The 21953-nt window shown below is 34.9% G+C and overlaps 3 protein-coding genes across 3 annotated transcripts; all 3 read right to left on the reverse strand.

Moving 5' to 3' along the window:
* Positions 1-985: 985 nt before the first annotated feature.
* LOC120179547 (uncharacterized protein At4g22758-like) lies at positions 986-2149 on the reverse strand. Its single transcript, XM_039185121.1, has 2 exons — positions 1436-2149; positions 986-1331 (listed from the first exon to the last, which is right to left on the reverse strand). Exons 1-2 carry the CDS (start codon positions 1665-1667, stop codon positions 1150-1152), a joined length of 414 nt encoding a protein of 137 aa, XP_039041052.1. The 5' UTR covers positions 1668-2149; the 3' UTR covers positions 986-1149.
* A 10764-nt stretch (positions 2150-12913) lies between these two features.
* LOC120179591 (MLP-like protein 31) lies at positions 12914-13787 on the reverse strand. The gene is made up of 2 exons (XM_039185158.1): positions 13492-13787; positions 12914-13303 (listed from the first exon to the last, which is right to left on the reverse strand). Exons 1-2 carry the CDS (start codon positions 13685-13687, stop codon positions 13029-13031), a joined length of 471 nt encoding a protein of 156 aa, XP_039041089.1. The 5' UTR covers positions 13688-13787; the 3' UTR covers positions 12914-13028.
* Positions 13788-20010: 6223 nt separating this feature from the next.
* Positions 20011-21025, reverse strand: LOC120179550 (kirola-like). Its single transcript, XM_039185124.1, has 2 exons — positions 20813-21025; positions 20011-20310 (listed from the first exon to the last, which is right to left on the reverse strand). Exons 1-2 carry the CDS (start codon positions 21000-21002, stop codon positions 20045-20047), a joined length of 456 nt encoding a protein of 151 aa, XP_039041055.1. The 5' UTR covers positions 21003-21025; the 3' UTR covers positions 20011-20044.
* Between the last annotated feature and the right edge of the window lie 928 nt (positions 21026-21953).

Consider the following 21953-nt stretch of genomic DNA (forward strand, 5'->3'; position numbering starts at 1 on the left):
TTTAAAATTTGAAGTTCGCTTCCCTACATAAAATCCTATATCCAATCCTATATTTAGGTGCATTATCCTCATAAATGGGACATTTGGGGTAACGTGAACCTGCGAGGGGTGCTCTAGTTCTTTGTTCATTTAGCGATCAATGATATTCTGGACTTCGGCATCTTCGAGTGCAAGTAATGAACCCCATGTTAAGCCAGAGCGAATGTGTTCAGATCTTAACACCAAGCACAAACCCTGTTTTAGTTCGGCCATGATCAGGTTTAATAATCATTTACTTCGCATACTTGACCTGCAAAGATGAGTATTCAAAGAAAATTTGATGAAGAAGAAGAGAATTCGATATTGAATACCCAGGTCAGCATAATTAGCTGGAAAGCTCATGTGATTCTCAAAAGGTCTTCTTGTTTCCACGTTTACCAAAAAATTCTACAACTAGATATTATTGAAAGTCGGCATCTTGAAGACAACCGATCGGCCATGGTCCCTTGGCTACTGCACAAGCTTTGCTGAAAACGACTCTAAAGAAAAGGAGAGAACAAACAACAGAGACACAAACGAACACGAATCATTACACCCCTATCTAGTTCTTAGGCTCAGACGCATGTTGATAGTGTGGTTCAACTTCATCAACAAATGTCCAAATGCCAGGAACTCCAAACGTGCCACCATGTAATTGTTGAATATCGGTGAACAAATCAAATACTTTGCCTAACAGATTCAGCATACGATTCAAAGGTAAGAACAAGTGATTATGAAGATCCAAATCCCAACGTTTACTACCAGTTCTCTTAATCCCAAACTCATGACATCGATCAGGCCATAAAGTAGAAACAAAATTCTTAAATTGTCATAGTTTGAATGCTTCAGTCCAACTACGGTGTCCTACATATTTCTAAGCAAAACGCCATATCCAACAAGCAAATGAGAAGCATCCTGGAAAGCAAATTGCAATATCAAAGGCAAATTCAGAAGAACACAAATATAATCATCAATAGAACACCGTACATGTTCATTCTTTATTGCAACACAAAAACACTGGAAAACAAGTAGAATTTGTTTCTGCAAGTCTTTTCTCAGTTAAATGAGAAAAAAACAAGGTGAAGAACATAAATACGGCCATCAGCAATGATGATGGACTCGGGGTTTAGTTTAATGGGATGAAATCTTGAGATTGAGGGACTTATTAAACCATGCCCACCAATTCCCAGGTGATTTCCTAGTAATGGATTCGGCTGACTTTCCATCGTTTTCCACTTTCTCAGTCATCGGCTTCTTGCACAGCATGAAATTCCGTGCCCCTTGTGAGCCAATCGTCTCCCATGGACTCAGTGCTGCAATAAAAATACCCAAACCCCAAAATCGTTAATTTCGTGTTCTGGAGTGAAAAATTTGACTTGGGATTACAAGAAATCGAGTTGGATTTGAGTGAACTCACCATCTGATCCAACACTGGGGCAATAAAGAAGGAAATCATTAAGATTGGATCCGAGAACAGGGAGCCGACCCTCACGAGCATATGATTTCAAAGCGGTATCAATGACGGCAGCAACGATCTCTTCCTCGTTAACAACAAAACGGATCGGCCCGGCACTTCCAAGAACGGTGACGCTGATCAAGAGCCGGTTGCCCTTCGGAACCTGGTTCTTCTTCTGCTTATAAAGCAACATTCTTTCCAACTTTTTATCAATAAACCAAAATAAAAAATAGAATCTAGTCCAAAAAAGATGAATGAATAATATTTCACCAACCAAAAACAATGGGATGTTAAGCAAAAACAAAAAAAAACAAGAACAAAATCTGGGTTATTGGTGATCGGCGTTTATGGGTCAAGGCCGAGGCAGCGGTAGTACCAGCCTTCTTTGCAAGAACCGAATGCGAAAGCAGAGGCGGCGGGAACAGGGATGACTGTGCTCGCCCTCGATTCACAAAGGGGGAGCATCAAAATACTACAGTTCCAAATTGTTTCCACCATTCACAAAAAATACCAAAAGATCAGTGTTTTTTTATTCCAACAAAAATGGGGAAAATACAGGGGAATTTTTTCTTCCTCTAGAGATCCCAGATATCGACAAAGGAATAAAGGTTTGAGAAGCGCTTTGGGGATTTAATTGGGACGGAAGGGATTGAGGATAGGCTTTAACCTAGAAAAGCAAAGGGCTTTGATTTCTTCTTCCTCTTCAGTTTTTGTTGCTGTGAAATTTAGGGTTTGATTTCTGTGTGTATATATGGAAGTTGTTTCAGTGTAAGGTTGGTATTAGGGGATGGAAATTGGTATATTTACGCGTACGGTCCCTCATATAACGAATGCCCCTTTCCTCGGCCCACCGATGACCCAAAAACGGCCATATTTTCTCTTTCTTTCTTTATTTTTATTTTTTGAAAATAACCACACAATCATTAACCGGAAATAGTGTTGTAATAACGCGTGTGGGAGGCGATATTAGCCGTCCGACGAACCGCAACCAACTTATAATCCGGATTTGAACAAAGGATTTGTCTAGCTTCGGACAGGTGGAAATGAAGCACTGAAACATCATTTTCAGGCTGCACCTCCAATATAACACGAGAAAAGCCAGCATCCACTGCAAATCGTAATCCTGCACATATCGCATAAGCCTCAATAACAGATGGTTCCTTGGGTAAAGAAACACACATGGCCTGACCAGCAAGAACAAAACCATCCGAGTCCCGAGCAATGATGCCAATGGCTGCTGCTGCATCGGAAGATGGACAAGCCCCATCAACATTTATTTTAATGAAGCACGAAGATGGTTTACTCCAATGCTCCAAGTGAGAGATGAAAGAATTAGAAGAACCGGAAGCCATATTGGTAGAAGATACCTCGGAGTATGCAGACTGCAATGCAAGGGTAGTCGTCGAAACTTGCTAGTTAGGCAGCAGTCTAGACTCATGAACCAACACATTCCGACGATGCCAAATCTGTGATAACAAAACCAGCAAATTTGTGAAACAAGCAGTGTCCAGAAACCCCATTAAAAATTCCAGCCAGATACCACATGATTCAAACACACCAGAAACAACAAACGAGGGCAACCCCACCATTGAAAAAATGTGATTAACCTCTGGGCAGTCCCGAAGTGCATGCAAAACCGTTTCTTCAGATAAGCCACATAATGGACAGATACCATCGGACATTCCAGCCAAAAACAAACGACGACGCACCGGGAGAGCTTCATGAGCAGCTCTCCATCCAAACAATCGCACCCTCGGCAATGTAGGAAGGCGAGATAAGAATAACCATAGGCGGGATGAGTGAGCCAGTTGACGATGTTGTCAACAAACCCATTTGTAGCCGGAACGAACAGAGTAATAACCGGAGGAATGACCTTGCCATAGCAATCGATCAGAGGGCACCGGCGAGATCGGGCATCGTAAAATAACCTCCGCATCAGAGGGTGTAAAACACTTGTTGAATTAAAGTGGAGTTCCAGTGCGGCTGATTCGGAACCATGAATTCACCGTTCTGAATCGGATGAAGAGAGCTATCCCCATAGGCTGAAGTTCATTCAACAGGCCTAGATCCACCCCAACGATCACCATGCATACGTACTTTACTCTCCAGAAATATGCTTCTCGAAAGCAACAAATAGCTTTGAATAAACTGCGCCATCCGTAAGAAGGCCTCTCCCCGATTCTTGCCGAAAGGATGTTACCGGAAGGAAAATATTTTGCTGTCAACATGCGAGCAAGAAGATTAGAAGGGTTCTGTATGCAACGCCAAATTTGCTTACCAAGCATTGCAATATTGAACAGATGAAGATCAAGGAATCCCAAACCACCGACTCTTGGCTGGCAAACCGTACTCCACGCAACCAAAGGCCATCCTTTATCTGATGGGTCTCCCGACCACCAATAGGCCCGAAGCACACTATTATTGTCCCGAATTATCCCATCCGGCAGAAGATAGCAGCCCATGACATATACAGGGTGAGCTTGACCAACTGACTTAATATACACCGCGCGGCCACCATATGAAAGTGTGTTCTTCATCCATACTCGCACTCGGGAGACTACTTCGTCGCGAAGGAACCCAAATGCTGAATTTTTATTACGTCCCACCACAACCGGCATACCAAGATAACACATCCCGAGCTGTCCATACATGAAACCCCCATTAAAGAACTAAGTTGTGCTTGGATAAACGGGCTCAAAAAGAGACTAGACTTCGAATAAATAACTTTCTTTCTTTATTAAATAACGGTGCTAGATTTCTTTTATGACCAATTTTATTTTTTAAGTTATTCAAATTATATAATATTTTGTTTTTTTGTTTATGGGATGGAAAACAAAATTTTAATCAATATGTTTGGCGATCTACTGATCTTTAACGTGGCATTAAATTTTTTTGGGTAAAGTATATAAATCGTCCCCGACTATGTAGTATTGCTTTGTTGAGTCACTCGCCTATTAAAAGTTATAAAATAGTCACCTGACTATTCATCATGTTTCAAATTCGTCATTTTCCGTTAAAAATGACGGTAATCTGAGTTGGATGTTAATTTGTTGTATGAGATATGATAAAATATGATCCTAGGATCTTAAACGACTATCATATCTCAGATAATAGACTAACATCCAGCTTAGAATGTCGTTAATTTTTTTTAATGAAAAAGACCAATTTGGAACCTAATGAATAGTAAAGTCACTATTTTGTAACTTTTAATAGTCGAGGGACTCAACAAAGTAACACCCTATAGTCAAGGGACTATTTTATAACTTTTAATAGTCGAGGGACTTAACAAAATAGTGTCATATAGTTGGAGGACCATTTGTATACTTTACAATTTTTTGATAGAAACCATTAATTTTATTAAAAATAAAAAATATTTAAATTACAATTAAGATTTGCAATCACAGTCGTAAACTAAACATAAAATAAAGATGTTTTTATAAACACGAAAAAACCAATCACTTAAGATCACAAGAACCATACAAGAAAATGATTAAAAAATAAAATCAAATAAACTCGGATAAAAGGTAACCTAAAATTTTATAAGCTTCTTTCCCTCTAAATTTTGGAAAGTTACTTGTATAACATAAAATCATACGTTAGTCCGTATATCCGGTCCGAAACAATATATTGTAATTTTATTTTAAAATATTTCAAACATACAAATGATTTCGATAAAAAGAAACATGCATTAAAATTAAAACAGAGATTAGATGTGATTATTAACTTTTCAATCAAATAATTAACCATTGGGTTAAGGTAGTAGGTGGTCGTATTATTTCCGTAGACCTACCGTCATGTTATCAACAATCGATTGTTCTAGTGGGATGAGGTATTAGATCTCTTAAGTAAGATCTGGGTTGGAAGGATTACCCTCGCCTCTGTGGTACCCTATCTAAATTAGTCGATCAAAAGGTCATATTCAAACGATTAATTAAAAAAAAACATATGGTAATAAACCTAATTTTCAAGGAATATAAGTCAATAAAACTACACCAAAATTAAATTTAAATATTATGGATTAATAAATAAATTAATATATAAATGAAATATTATAGGTTAAAATTTTAATCAATATTTGAAACCCACCTGCTTGCATCTTCTCTTATTCACATTCTCACCTGTCGACAGTGACACGTGGACATTTAAATGAATATTGATAATGGAAATGGGTGGTCAAACTCGGCTAATAAGGTATATATGCCAATGCCAATAATTCATTTCCAACCCTAATTAAACCATACACTACGGATTAGATGGATTGAATTGTCCGTTCAGCTCAGTTGGTAGAGCGCAAGGCTTTTAATCTTGTGGTCGTAGGATTGAGTCTCACGGTAGGCAATTCATAATTCTGACTGCTGGAGGTCTTCCACGGAAACTGCCCTCTCAACCTGGCGTTGGGGGTAGCTTACTACCTTACCTCTCCTCACCCCATTACATATGGAAATAGGGTCAGCTAATTTTACTACGGATTAGATGAATTCAAAATTATACTACGAGATTATTCTGATCAAACCTATTTTGTTAATTTTTTTTTAAATTTTCAATCACGCCGTTTTTTAATCTTATAATAGTCTACCATTTCTTAGACCGACCCAAAACTTGGTAATGATTATATCTCTTTAAACTTTGTTATTACTATTTGGCTTAATACATTTTTTAGTGTCTAAATTAAATCTCACAATACGATTTGGTATCTAAAGATTTTTTTTGCTAACTACAGGTGTCTACGTTTTCTCCATTACTTTTAGGTGTCTACAATATTCTCCGTTGCACTTTTAGGTGTATACCGTAAATTTTTAATTTTTCTAATAATAAAATTGTTATTTTTAAAAAAAAATAACATTAAAAAAAATAAAATAAAACCTCCCACCCTACGTTGTCCCAATCCCTCCCATTCCCCACCGTCGTCGGTGAAGGACCCCTACCTTATCTTTGTGGATGTTGGTGGTGATGGCCTATAGGTCACTAAAATGTCCATTTTATGGGCGGTGGACTAGCCCTTGACTTGTAAGAAATGAACGAAGCTGCAGCTTTTGGAGCATGAATCTACGTAATCGGTATCACAAAGGGATTGCGGTGGATTGGAGCGCCGGCCATTTATGGTTGATGGAATGAGATCACAACATGATTATTGTGCTTTCGGAGAAATTTCTTCGTATGCCATAACTTCGTAACGCTTTTTCAGTCTATCAAAATTTTGTACAACATTTTCCATGAGCAAATTTTCTGGATAGCGGTATTGTGGCTGCTATATCACGGTTATGGTGGCATCCGAGCCCCGCTATAACGAAAAATAATTGTGTGTAGTGGAATGACACCAATAACGACGGGTTGCGGTCGTAATTTAACAGATAGCGGACAATCACAACAATAGTGGATTGTTATTCCGCTATTTAATTTTTAAAAAAGTTTTTTTAATTCAACTCATTTGAAAAAAGTTCATGACCGCGGTACCCGTAATGACCGCCATAACATCCGTTATTTCTGTAATTACGATAAACGCAATACGATCGAAAATATGAATACGGCCGCAATTTAAATCCTTCAGACATAAATCTTTTGACATGATTTTTAATAAGTTTATATGATATGTTACAGATAGATTTATTATTAGACAATTGTATTTACTTGTCCTACTAACCTACGAGAAGTCATTATGAACGTAGACCTATACCAATACCTAGAGTCAATATTTTTTTCCTCAACAGATAGAATCTTTATTTATAAAACTATAAAGTCAAGGTTAGAGTATAATGTCTCATTAAAAACCTCTCTAAACTTATATAGAGGAAAATAGTACATTCAACCCGACAAAGAAGAAGATAACATCTCAAAGGCCTCAACCGATTAAAAAACACCCAACAACGCAAGGTACTCCCCCGCAAACTTAGATAGAGGAAAAGAGTACATTTAACCCGACAAAGAAGAAGATAACATCTCAAAGGCCTCAACCGAAACTTTCAATTTTTTTAAAGTCATACCTTATGTTTAGTTTTTGTTTCGTTTTAGTACCCCGCCGTTAAAAACTTAACGCGTTTAGTATATAAACTATCAGTTTTGGCCCGTTTTAGTACCTAAACTTTCGCAAATTTTCAAAACTTAACGTTAAGTTTTGAACGGATTTACTAAAATGAAACAAAATCTAAACTTAAGGTATGATTTTGAAAAAAATAAAAATAAAAATACTAAAATGAATCAAAACTAATAATTTACGTACTAAAAGCATAATTTACCCAAGAAAAAAATATAAAGTTAATATATTTACTTGTATACCATTTTGCAAATCGCTTTTTTAATTCAAATTTAAGAAAAGCGATTTGGGCCTTTTATATAGAGTCGAATAACTCAAGTTATCCAAGGCTACAAATTGTATCATTTTTAAGTAGGCTCGGATCAAGGACATATGGGAAAAAGGGTCAGCTAATTTAATTATGGTTTTATTTATTTTTATCAAAAACATTTTATTTGTATGATAAAGAAAAATAAGAACTTATATTTATTGTTGATGTGATACGATACAACATTACTTTATATATATATATATATATATATATATATATATATATATATATATATATATATATATATGATAACTTCATCTCAACATCTTAGATATATAAAATGTGTTATATCATTGACAAATATTAACCTATTATTCTTTCAGTTTCATAATTTGTGTTTGATATAGACTATACGCATTGTTTTAGGAGATATATTTGATTAACGAAAATGACAAAATTATCCCTAAAACGTTGTTGATAGATTTGTTTTGATAGGTGTAAAAGAGTAGAACATATAATGATAAAAAAAATAAGTGTTGTTGTTTGTTGACTTTTTTAATTGGACATTTTGAATGAGTCAATTTAAAAAAATTAAAAGAGACTGTCACAATCGATCCTTTCAGGGAAAGGCTGACTAGTTGCGACGATGGGATTTTTTAAAAGGTTTTATGAAATGAAATGTTTGGAGTTGCCACCAATCATTTTAAAGTGCGATTGGAATAGCAAAAAATCAGGTAATCTTAATAAACCATTTTATTTTATAAAAAATAATAGTTTTATCTGCGAAAACCAGAAATCGGGTTCGGGAGCCAGTTACGCTTGAGGAAGGATTAGCACCCCCACAACACCCATAAATTGGTACCTAGTTGATTACCCTATATTTAAATTTAGAAATTTTGAGCTCGAGATTTTATCTAACTTAAAAATCATTATGGATGCAAATTTGAAATGATACTCGTTTATTAAGACTAATAACATTCGCCCTCAAGCATGAATACGAAAGCTCAATTATTGACCCTAATAAACGAACATTGCCTCAGATTTTAAGAAATCATGACATGGAGTATTGAAAAGGATGTCTACCTACTTCAGGAATTACCAGCGATCACCCCCTGAGCATAATGCGGATGATACAATATTAACTCCTTAATAAATCAACATTGCCTTATCTTTTAAAAACAAATACGATCAGACAACCTTTTAAAGACCTAATTAGGCTAGGTGAGTTAATTAAGGCAAATTCTAACTTAAATTGTTCAATTATGAAAATTACAGAGCCTAGAGGACTAAACCTATATATGGAGGCTCTAATATTAACCCTAATTTATTTTAACCAAATATTGAATCAAATAATCGATTTGAAGCCTCGAACATCTTAATGCGAAAGCCAAATCGAATTAACCCCTAAATTAAAGACTAAGTGAAATTCTACCTAAAAAAGGACCTAATTGATTATGTCAAACAAACATCTAAATAAAAGGTTCGCAGACTAAAGAGTGAAGAATCTAAGATTAAGGCTCTAATTAATAACCTAATTAATTTTACCAATTATTGAATCGAATAATCGAAATGAACCCTCGAGCATCTAAATGCGAGAGCCAAATCGAATTATTCCCTAAATTTAAAGACTAAAGTGTGAGAAGTCTAAATTTAAGGCTCAAATGAACTAAAATAAAAATAAAAAGGACCAAATTCTAAATAAGAATATATGGAAAACAAGGACTAAAATGAAATAAACATAAAAAGCATGTTAAAATCAAAGCATATAAAAAGCGTCCAGTTACTGAAAGCGAAAAACATGGCAATGGTTTAGGGGTATGAGAGAGAATAACCCAAAAGTTAACCTTAAACATGAAAACGAAAAATAGCATGATTAGAACCTGTAAAATTCATAACAAATTCGAAATGGCACAAATTAGTGACCAAAATCAAACCAAGTAAAAAAACGTGTCAAATTCACAAGAATAAGAAAACAAATACCCATGAGCGAGGGTTTGCATTAACACTCTGTCACAATATTAAGCAAATGGGCTTAGGTTTAGTTTGGGTATTTGTAATCGGGTCGAAATGCATTGGGTTTATGATTTAATGGATGTAAATGAATAGTGTGCATTTGGTTTAATTTGTGTGTGGACTTTTGGTTTATGGTTGAATGGATACATGGGTCTGAATGTAATTAAGGAGATGGGTTTAACATGGGTTTCAATTGTAATAAACATTTGGGCTTTGATTTAAGGATTTTGAAAGGTAAAAAGGGACATTTTTTATGGATCCGAATATATATATTTGGTACACGCTTCGAATTTCAAAATGAACATGTGCCCCCAATTAAGCAAAGGTACGCTCCCAAATTCCCCCAATGCCGTCTGGATCAATGCACGAGCATCTTTGATCACCTTCGATTTAAGTTGAAATACTCGGACAAAATTAGGTTGTGATAGAGACACATTTAGTGGGACGGAGGGAGCAGCTACTTATCGGTTTTTGTTCAATCAAGGGTCATTTTGATTCAAAATGAAACGTTGAGGCCTAAAGTGTTTAAAAAAGAATAAAGATTAAATTAGCTGTACAATTAAACATTAGGGTTGAATTTTTGTATTATGTTAAAATCAATTAAACCATCAGACTTTTTGAAAATGTCAATTAAATCCAAAAATATAATAGTAGTTGAGTATATATAATAACATCAATATACTAACCTCTCCACATAGGTCACAATTAGATTTGTCAAAGAAGTCCACGCCTAACCAAAATATTCCATTTTCCTACCCTCTTATTAATAATTGCATTTTTTTTATTGCAAATCATTAAACCTTGAATTATTAAACTATCCTCGATTTTTTATTAATCTACGGTAAGTACAAGTCAATATCTGTTCAAAGATAATTTTCAACAATTTGACATTGAACGCTCATACCCCAAACATTCTTAGTGCTCAAACCAGAGGCCTTAAAGAATAACAACAATTCATTTACCACCGAAATCGCTTGATTCGTGACTATCCTCGATTTAGTTGTATATAATAAGAACAATTGTCCATTAAAATCTTAATCAATCTTTTCAATACCTCATCAATCATGTAAATAGGTTTTAATATTTTAATTCACACATTTTCAATGTGATAATTGTGATTAGAATATATTTTGATGGAGTGTAGTTACACATCAAGCATGCAAATAGAGAACCTAATGACAATTATATAATATATCAATATGACGAGCGATATATAATAATATTAACATATATTGTGGTCGTATTAGTGTGATTTATGACTTGGTTATAATAATTTTTTTCTCGACAAAAGGACTTTTATTAGAAAACGATGTGAACCCGATCTAAATCGTAATTAGACCCGATAAATTTGACCCGAACTCGGTTACTCGAATTAATTTATACGACCCGATATTTGATATTAATCCGAATATGATAATTAAATTTGAACCGATACACGACCCATACCTGATCCGAATCATACCCGATCCAAAATTTAGCGAAACCGAAAGCAACCTGAATCGAATTTTAACTCAATCCGAAAACAACCTGAACCGAATTTAACCCGAATTGAAATCAATTTAAACAAAAAATAATCCTAATCGAAAGTAACACAAACCAAAAGCAAACCAACTTTAATTTACCCAATTTGATTTGTCCGAATATTGCCCTATTTTATAATTGATAAATGAGTAAAAATGGACGAATGATTTATTGTTATTATATATTTTTTAACAATGTGACGGATAGTAAAATAATATATGTTTTATTCTCTTTTTTAATTATACTCCTAGTTAGCCACCAAATTTGGTAATAAGTTTAATGAATATCAATATCACCTTTGATAATAGTTTAATGATGGCTTAAATATACAAAATGTGCCCAACGTATGTCTGTTTTTCCAGTTTAGCGCTTAACGTTTTTTTTCGTTCCAGTTTGGTGCCTAACGTTTCATTCCGTTACTCAAAATGGGTCACGCCTTTACTGACCGTTAGTTTTCTCTGTTAAGTGACACGTGTCACAATTTGGTAATTTTAAAAACTTTATTTAAAATTAAAAAAATAAAATTATATATATTTTTAAAAAATAAAACACAATTTTTTTTAAATAACCCCCAAAACTTTGAAAACCTTCATTTCAACCCATTAACCTTTAACCCCGTCACCGGATCACCCTTCTCCGACCGGTGGCGGCGTACACCGCCGCTCCCACCGAACTCAGCAGCAACCGACGACCTCAACCCGACCCTCAGATCACCCGAAATCAATCATCGTCGAGATTAATCGCAAGGAAACCATTCGGTCGCCCACCTCCAACCTCGACCACCGCTCATCGGGAGTAATCATCGCCTAGCCCAGTGGAAGCGGCGTCCCGGACCGGTCATATCCCAGTCATCCACTCGCCTCCAGTCGCCATCGTTCGTGGTGGAGTGGCGTTTGAAAGTCCAATGAAAAGCCCACATCATCGTTCGATTTTTGCGATTTCTGGTCAAAACCGCCGCCTTTCCGCCACCGAATCTGAGCTCACCACATTTTCAGGGATATAAGAACTTCTCCACTTATTCAAAATTCGACCTCTTATACACAAGTCTGTTTGTCGAAATATTTTGTACGAACAATGAGATAAATGAGCTTGTACACAAGTCTATTTGTCCGTGAGCATAAACAAACTTAATATTCAACTATCTTTACCAATGTGTTCGGTTTTTTTTATTAAATGACATAATAATTTTATTCATATTCTTTTATTTAATTTAATAAACGAATGTTATTTTATTTAATTTAATAAACGAATGTTATACGAGCAGTTCATTGAATTCAGTTACACAAGACAACAAACACATCATTAGCAATAATTAATCCCACAAGAAATGTGATTGTGTGAGCAATACATCGATGGAATTTACTTAGTATAATGGGCTTCGGGATTTAAGTATGATGAATGATCTATGATGATTTTGTTCTCAATAGTATCTGGTTTTTCTTTAATTCCATCTTGAATAGAACCAACACTCAGTTGGGTATGACCTATCACTCTGAAAAGGAAAAAGGAAACCCTAAAAATATAGAAAGCCATCAAGAAATCAAACACAACACAACAGAAGTTCATTTAGAAACGTAGAACAAAAGACATACAGAAGAACATAGAAAGCTGATCATCGCTCCCTCTCTTACAGCCTTAATAAACACGAAACAAAGATCCCAACTTTACTCTTACATCGATACTTCAACATAAACAACACACGATTTCAACATGAGTTTTTTCATTTAGTAAGCGTTGAGTTATTCTTCTTTTACGAGGTGAGCACCGACATCGCGGGCGAGTTCGATGAAGAACTGGCGCATACTCTCGGGGTGTCCGATCCCCTCGTGCAGCCTTTCGTATTCCACGATCCAGTGCGCTACACAGCCTTTACCATCCTTCTTGGGGAGAGTTTGAATAGTAACCACGAAGCTCTTGTATTCCTCCATCAGAGAACCTTCGAGCATCGCGAACACTATCGACTTGTTGTCGTGGTCATAATCGACAACGTGCTTCACTGTTTTCGGCTTTCCATCTATACACACACATAGAATTATATGAGTTATGTTAAGGACAGATCGATGCAAGATTTTATGTTGGAAGACGACTTCATAAAATTATTTTAAGATCGTCTTGCTATTCACTTTCGATTTTTCTTAGATATCATGTGAAAAAAGGAGAGATGAAGGGAAAAAGAAACGATTTCCCGAAAATTATGTATACCAAGAGCATATTTCCAGAAAATTTTGGCACCGGGCTTCCCGAATTCGCCTTCGTGTAAATCACATGATTGTACTTTCTCAGAGTTGGTGTGGTGCACATGGTGAGGCCTGTGTGCCCAAATATGGTGGAACTGTTCGGGAGTCGCGTCGGTTTCTACGTCGAACTCGAGCTTGCCGGAAAGAGGCGACGACGCCATCGTTTCACAACCGAGACTTCTCTTTGATTATAGCGGGGCTTAGCTTTGAACATTTGTGCATTGGTTGCCACCTTTTATAGACCGGTGTCCAAGTCCATACGTAGGCAGTAGGCTGCAATCCTGTCCGACGAGGCACACCAGATTCATTATGCAGTAATGCTAACCCAAGTGTTCCAGTGTATTTATTTCTTATTATTTCAGTAAATAAATTTAGATTCGTTAAACAATATATATAAGATTTTTATATATGTGACGCATGAAAAAATATTTTAAGGGTTAATTATACGGATAAGGATTTATGTTTGTGTTTTGTCCACTTTTGGTAATTGATTTCAAAATACATAAGATATGATCACATTCGTTCTTATTTAATTAAGATATGATAATCATGAGTTAACTGTCATTAAATATTATGGTATAATCATACATTTGGTCATTGTTGTTTATATATTCTCTCAATGTAGTCATACATTTAATAAATTAAAATAAATTTAATCCTTCAATCGAATATGCCACTGTCATTGGTACCACGTGTCGTGTTATGTATCACCGTTTAGTTGGAAGAATTACGTTATTTTAATTTAATTTATTTTAATTTAACAAAGCAAAGCAAATTGGTAGAAAATAAATATATTAAATTAAAATAAAGTTAGTCCTCCAATCGAATAATGACATGTGGAACGGCACATGACACTAGTGAGACGTGACATCATTCGATTGAAGGATTGAATTTATTTTAATTTATTACAAGTATGACTAAATTGAGAGAATATGTAAATAATAGGGACCAAACATGTTATTATACCAAAATATCACGTCACTTAATCTGTTAACTGGTAACGACAGATAACTCGTGGTGACCACATCTTAAATAAATAAATAAATAAAGTGACCATATCTTAATTAAATAAAAACGAGTGGACAAAACACAAACATAAATAATCATCTTTGTAGTTAATTCATATTTTAAAATAGACATATATATTAATAATATAATCTTTTTTTTTGGCGAACACAAATAAAATCTAAGGATTAGTATAATCAATAAAATAAATATTCAACATAAATAAATTTGGATTTTTTTTGTGGGAATTTGTCCACCTTAAACCATACTTCCAATCACTAATTGTTGAAGTTAGGCGGTTGGTTAGTTTGCAGGAGTTGTATAAATAATGTATTACTCTGTATAAAAATAAATATCAATTATTTAATATTTAATGCTTAGACTTTTGATATATCTGATACTCAAACCCGAAATCTCAAAGAATAATAATAATTTAGTTGTCATTGAGGTAAAATGTAACACCCTTAGACCGTTACGGGTGACCCTATCTGATCTGAGGTATCATATTAAGGCCATCGGAGCGACCCACAGTAAAAATCTAGAAAAAATTAATTTTTTTAAAACGTGTAAAATTATAAAACAATTTATAAATAAAATACAAGTTCATAAAACCATTCATATATTACAAACAGAATTAAAATCATACAAGTTCCAGACTCAGTACATATAAAAAAATCAAATGTGACCTACATGCCCCCTAACTACACATTGTATCGTACACTGAAAGCAAAACTGAAAGAACTCCCAATACTGAAGTTGTTAGCTACACTGGATCGATTCTTTTAACTTGAAATTGTGAGTAAAGAGTGAGCTTTGGGAAGCTCAGTAATACAGAACTAATAGATGAATGTAATAGGCCATCAGGTATAAGTAAAGCATGAATTTTCTGAACGATACAAATATCATCAGGTTCTATTGACGAGCTCAGATTTCATTAATCATTTCTTTAGGTAATAGTCAGGAAATCAAAATATGAAGGAAATATTCAGAGAGAGACTTAGGAGATTGAGATGAAGAGTCTAGTATGTTCCCTCCAAATCAAAATAAATGTAATCATAATTTAAAAACAATAGTAGTTTATTTCAATAAAAAATGTTTTAAAATCATTGTAATACCCTCCACCCAAATACTCTATATGCAGTCCCCCATAACTGCATGCATAAGGACTTACCCTAAGCATACAATAAAGGAGCCACCCAAAGGGAGTACCTTGGGGCCTGTGGGCCTACCCAAGGGTCTCCTTAGGTCTGTAAGGATTTACCAGCTTGATCAGAGCTGAACCTCCGTACTCTAAACTCTTACCCATATAGTATCCAGTAGAATTCAAATTGAGTAATAACTTTAATATCAAAATCATGATCCATCAGAATGTTGTAAAAATGACAATGTAGTTATTTAAATCACATAAATGCCCTTCATCTGTACACCAAAATACAATCCCCATACTAAGGGAGTGCCTTAGGGCCTTAGAGCCTACCCAAAGGTCACCTTAAGTCTGTAAGAAATTACCAGTTTGATCAGAGCTGAACCTCCATACTCCAGCCTACCCATATAGCGTCCTAATAAAACAATTCAAGTAGTAATCAATAGTTCCATGATACATACTTCAGGCATATTTCTTTTTTCTCCCAGTAAAACAAGTAACCAATAAATCATTATATCAATCAGTAAAAACAATCGTAAATCAACCATATATCAATTTATAATTTCAATACAAATAAAATGGTCAGGTAACATATAGGGAACACACCAGAAGATTCATTTATTTTTCTGAGGTAATTGATCGTTATCAGAAGGAAAAACGTATAATTTCTGTAGATTTGGATGGAATTCATAATCGAGGTCCCTATAAAAAGGTTCGTTCATTAGCAAATCTAATCAACATTCAGAAATGATGTTTCCAAAATCATTTAAGATTTGAGTGTATTAAAAAGGTACTCAGGAACCTTTACATCAAAATTATTGAAGATCTAGATATAACATGAGTGTTTCCATTATTCAGACAAATAGGGGTATTTCAGACATGTTAATTTATGATGGATTCTTAGTAACTTAATCCAAAAAAGATAAAGCGATAGTTTGCATTATTCTGAATTTATATTAAATTATCATGATTTCGAGTCAAATCGTACTAACCGATCTCCACCCTATAAAACTTGTCAATAATCCAGACTAATATACTTCACGAATAATTACTTTTTAATATTGATTACACTATTGAATTGGTCACTTTTAGAATCACCACTGAACGGAACTAGAGGAGACAATCAGGTATTCGATTTTATTATATATTTCAGTGATGTATCAATATCAAGAATACTCAGCATACTTTAGTTATGCTCCATAACCTTTAGGGATGATACAACATAAGTTTATTGGTGTTTCTAGAATTTATCCAAAGACATTCACTTATTCCAAGTAGTTAGGATATTTAGATCACTTTAACACTCGAGGTTACTTCGGTCATCTTAGAGTTCATGGTATTCTAATCCTTTGGGGTTCATGGGGTATTTTAATCATTTGAATATCGGAGGTTATTTTAGTTATTTCGTAGCTCGATGACATTTTGGTAATTCTTTTCAATCCAAACATATGCACTTTTTCTGGTAATTGGTCAAGTATGTCCTTTCTGGGTTATTTTTCACCTTCAGGGGCAATTTTGGTCTTTTTTTACAGTACAAGGACATTTTTGTAATTTTACTCCATAGAGTTATTTTTGTAATTTTTTAACCAAGTATTCTCGGCATTCAACCTTTATAAAAATTAATAAGAATTTTAGATCATGAGGTCAATTTATTTACTAACAAATCCCTGAACTTAGAATTAATTTCGATCGATCTACCAATTTCTTTTGCGAGTCGTCCGAGTATTATACAGTGTTCTACCTTTATTCCTTATTCAGTTTGAGTCCAATGATAATTAAATACACCTAATTGACCAATCATTTCCATTCATGCATTTACCAATTATCAATGAGTTTCGAAAAACATACTAAAGGTAGTAGAGTATTACCTCGATTTACGAGCCATATCGGTTAACCAATTTAACTTTATTTGATTTCTCTCGAACTTTAATTCCACATCTCATAATGTCTCGGATATATGGAAAAACCAATTACATTATAAACGGAACTTAAAAGTGAAAATTCGTATTGAATAGGGAGATAAAATGCCAAAAAGTAGCTATTCGAGATAAAATTTGGCAAAAAATTACTTCGGATTTGGACTCAGGAAATCGAAAAACATAAAATATGACTTTTCAGAAAATTTGACTTTTTGGTCAAAATCAACGCTGGTCAAAGTCAACATGTAGGTCAACGGTCAGATCAAAGTCCACAGTTCGGGTCAAGGTCAACGAGTCATACCGGTTTGGTTGACTCGGGTTGGTTCGGGTTGATTTGGTTCGGCCCGAGTTGACTCAGACCGATTCAAACTGGTTTGGGCCGGTTCGATCCACTTGAACGTTCTAGAAGGTTTTTTTCTAGGCGGGAACGAGCCCCACGCTCACGCAGCGGCAACGGGTCGGAGGACGGCAGCCGACTACTCCGAGAGCTTCCACTTACCAGAATCCATCAAATTCAGTCAAAAAATTCAACCAAAATCTATTCAATCGTGAATTACATTTAAACGGGGTGAGATCAGACTTACCCACGCCGACAACGTGGAAATCGAGGACGATAGAGTGACCCAAGGGCTGGGTTTTGAGCGGACGACAATGGTGAGTCTAAAGACGTCGGTAATGCAGCCAATCGGTGGCTGGAACGGTCGATATCGAGGGAAAAACGACGATGAGAGGGTTTTCCTCCCTAGTTTGGCGATGATCGGTGATCGATTGGGGTGATCTAAGAGTCGGGGTTGAGTCACCGGAGGACGCTGATTCAGCTGGCGGTGACGACGCATATTGATGACGACCGAAACGGGGTGGTTCGAGGGTAATGGCTAGGGTTATTTGATTTTGGGGGAAAAACTTTGAGATTTGAGGTTAGTTCCCGAATAAGGGGGTTTATGGATTAACACCCAGTAAAATTATAATAAAACACGGCGCATATTGATGACGATCGGAACGGGGTGGTTCGAGGGTAATGGCTAGGGTTATTTGATTTTGGGGGGAAAACTTTGAGATTTAAGGTTAGTTTCCGAATAAGGGGGTTTATGGGTTAACACCCAGTAAAATTATAATAAAACATATATTTAAATAATTAAAACACAAATAGAAGTCTAGCTTAATGGCTAAGGCATGGGAATCCATGACACTAAGATTACGAGTTCAAACCCCTTAATCACCATAATTCATTTTTTCTACTGACAAGAAAAAAATTGGATATTTCATGTTACATAAAAAATATTATTAAATCGTCTCCAAAACAATTTTCTTTAGACATTGTATGAGTGGAGAATCCTAACCGCCCAACCTAATCCAACGGCTAACACGGCAATTTGTCAGCTGAACTAACTAGTGACGGAAGTAAGCAACAATGGAGAAAGGACAAAAGAAAATCTAGTGATTTTAACTACTTCCATTATGGAAAGACAATCTAATATTTAATCCCATGGATTTGATACAATAATATTTAAAGATGCAAATACACTGACATTATTAGATTATTTGAGAAGTTTTTTATTTCTTTCGAATAAATTTATAAAATATTTTTTGAAAAAGAATATTTCGAACTCCTAAACAGTCAGTTTTGAATGAAGGGTAAATTACACAATTCTTGATTAAGTTTTACTCTCACCTATTTTATTCATTGTACTTTCAATTTTCTAATTTACTCAACTTCTGAATTGTGATCATTCTGAACTATTTTATTATTATTTTCGTATGACATACATTTTTATTATTATTTAATATAAAAATAATTTAAAATATAAAATTAAAATATAAAGTGGTCAGACACCATCACCTACCATCGTAGATGGTAGCCGTTCGGTCCCACATTTCTTGGATCGATTTGCCTCTACACCATAAGTCTGAATCCAACCTCCATTTTGTCGGAACTTGCTCCGAAGTCCACGAATTGGAGATCGAAAGTGAGAAATCCAAAATGTTTCAGTCGAGATTCATGGGTTTTGGGACATTATTCGGTAAAACAATCATCAGATTCGGACTTAGGGGATCGAGGTGAACAGACCCATGAAATTTGAGACCAAACGACCACCATCTATGGTGGACGGCAGTGGCATCCGGTGACCTTTTATTTTTATTTTATATTTTAAATTATTTTTAGATTAAATAATAAAAAATACCACGTCATACAAAAATAATAATAAAATAATTTAGAGTGATTAAAACAAGAGTAATTAAAAAATTAAAAATACGATGAATAAAATAATAGAGAGAGTGAAGTTTAGTACGGAATTTTATATTTTACCCTCGAATAAAATGTAAAAAACTTGATACATTATAGTTTGAACCATCTTTATTATTATTATTGGACAATGAGATATATTTATACATCTCATCAGGTACTAATATGTGTGTTTTGCTTTATAATTTAACGATCCATACTTCAATTAAGCATTAAGAAGATAAGCATCGATGTTTCTGGCCAAGGTTATCAGGTAGTCGGCGTTCTTGATGGGATCGGGGACGTCGTCGTTTTGCTTTTCAAATTCCATAGTCCATTTAACCAAGCTTCCCTCTCTGGCCGCCGTGATGTTTAGGACGGTCCTCCAGCTCTTGTAATAATTCAAGACATCACCCTCCACCACTTTGAAAACCATCGTCTTGTTATCGTCGTCTACGCCCTCCAGTATTTCTTTAACCATTTGAGACTTACCTACAAGAAGTGTAAATGAACCGAGCTGAACTAATAAATTCGTGTTCATATCAGTTTCTTTATATTTAAAAATATTTATGTTCGATTGGTGTTCGCTTATATTTTCAATATCGCATTCATGTTATATTTTCAATATTTGTTTATTTATTACTCACGAATATGTTTAGAAATGGTAAAACTATGTCAATCGTCCTTTGGTTCATTAGATTTCACGTTCTGAATTCCAAAGTTCACCTTATATTCAATTTATTGTTTGTATTCATCAATATTTAAAATATAAAAAAGAAAAAGAAAAGTAAAATTAGATAAACGAGCTTGCAGACGAGTCAATAAAGGAGCTTGTTTGTGAACATAAACGAACCGAGCTTGTTCAGTTCGCCTATTAAATGAACATAAAAATTTAACTTAATAAACGCTACGAACAATTCGTCGATCACTGTGTTTATTTACACCATTAAAGACAACAAACACTCAATTGAAAATACATCGATGGAATTAATACCTTCGAAATCATAAGTCCAGAGCCTAACGGCACCGACGGAATTCCAATCACCCTGGAGAAGTTTTACGTCGGCAACGAATCCATCGGACATCTTTGGTGTAAGTTTGGCTTTGTTCCTGAAGGCGTCGTAGAACTTATCGGCCGATGACCTGACCATTAAGTGGCAGTCCATCTTCCTAATTTGAGCCATGGTTTCACTTCGCCTGCTAGCTTGCAAACCAAGGCACAATAACTAATGGGATTTGCAGTGTGAGTGTGATTAGCCGACCGTCTTATATAGAAGGATGGTGGAAAGTGGAAACCCTTCGGAGCCTTGAAAGACTAGCGAAGAATGGTGTGTCCTATCCACAGTCACGAATCCAAAAATATTTTTATATACATATGTTAATAACATAAATTTTTTAAATGAGACGAGTATAAATAAAATTTCAAGGTGGGTATCATACATAAAATAAGTTACTGATCAAAGAAAACTCGAATTTTGGTGTGGACACGAAAAATTTTAAGATAAATACCATCAATAAAATAAATAACTAATCGAAAAAAATTTATATATCGTAGACACGCGTTTACCCTGACCAAGCCGTGGCTCCCCCACTGCCTATGGAGGGTGATGATTCCCTGAAAATTGTGCTGGACTCTTTTGCCAAGCCCAACGAATTGGATTCCTCCTGGTGATGTACCGAATTGGGTGAATTCGGAATATTGTCAAGTGTCAGCAATGCTTCACATATTTTAATCATTTTATTTTTCTAATGTCTGAATAAGAATCCAATAATGAGACACATGATTGATCTAGCTAGACAAGTGTTATTTTTCGAAAATTTGAAATTATCGTATAATTTAAGTATTTTTTACTGATAATCTAATTTTATATTTAAGTGAATTTTGTTTGGGTAAAGTACACAAATAATCCTCTGGTACGATTTTATTAAGTTCCTCAACTATTAGAAGTTAAAAAATTAATATCCGACTATTCATTATATTCCAAATTCATCCTTTCGGTTAAAAATTAATAGTATTCTGAGCTGAACGTTAATCTGTTGAGTATGACATATCCCAGAATCTCAAACGACTATCATATCTCAGCCATCATGTTAACGTCTAGCTTAGGCAACCGCCAAACTTTTAATAGAAAAGG

The sequence above is a fragment of the Hibiscus syriacus genome, unplaced genomic scaffold (assembly GCF_006381635.1).
Source record: "Hibiscus syriacus cultivar Baekdansim isolate YM2019G1 unplaced genomic scaffold, ASM638163v2 tig00112429_pilon, whole genome shotgun sequence".
Classification (NCBI taxonomy): domain Eukaryota; kingdom Viridiplantae; phylum Streptophyta; class Magnoliopsida; order Malvales; family Malvaceae; genus Hibiscus; species Hibiscus syriacus.

Bases quoted from the DNA above. Each gene is read 5' to 3' on its own strand.
- LOC120179547 (XM_039185121.1), bottom strand. From the start codon at position 1,667: ATGTTGCTTTATAAGCAGAAGAAGAACCAGGTTCCGAAGGGCAACCGG. The intron at 1,332-1,435 runs GTGAGTTCACTC...TTTTTATTGCAG, and splicing joins CCCCAGTGTTGGATCAGATG to CACTGAGTCCATGGGAGACG.
- LOC120179591 (XM_039185158.1), bottom strand. From the start codon at position 13,687: ATGGCGTCGTCGCCTCTTTCCGGCAAGCTCGAGTTCGACGTAGAAACC. The intron at 13,304-13,491 runs GTATACATAATT...GTGTGTGTATAG, and splicing joins TTTCTGGAAATATGCTCTTG to ATGGAAAGCCGAAAACAGTG.
- LOC120179550 (XM_039185124.1), bottom strand. From the start codon at position 21,002: ATGGCTCAAATTAGGAAGATGGACTGCCACTTAATGGTCAGGTCATCG. The intron at 20,311-20,812 runs GTATTAATTCCA...CACTTCTTGTAG, and splicing joins CTGGACTTATGATTTCGAAG to GTAAGTCTCAAATGGTTAAA.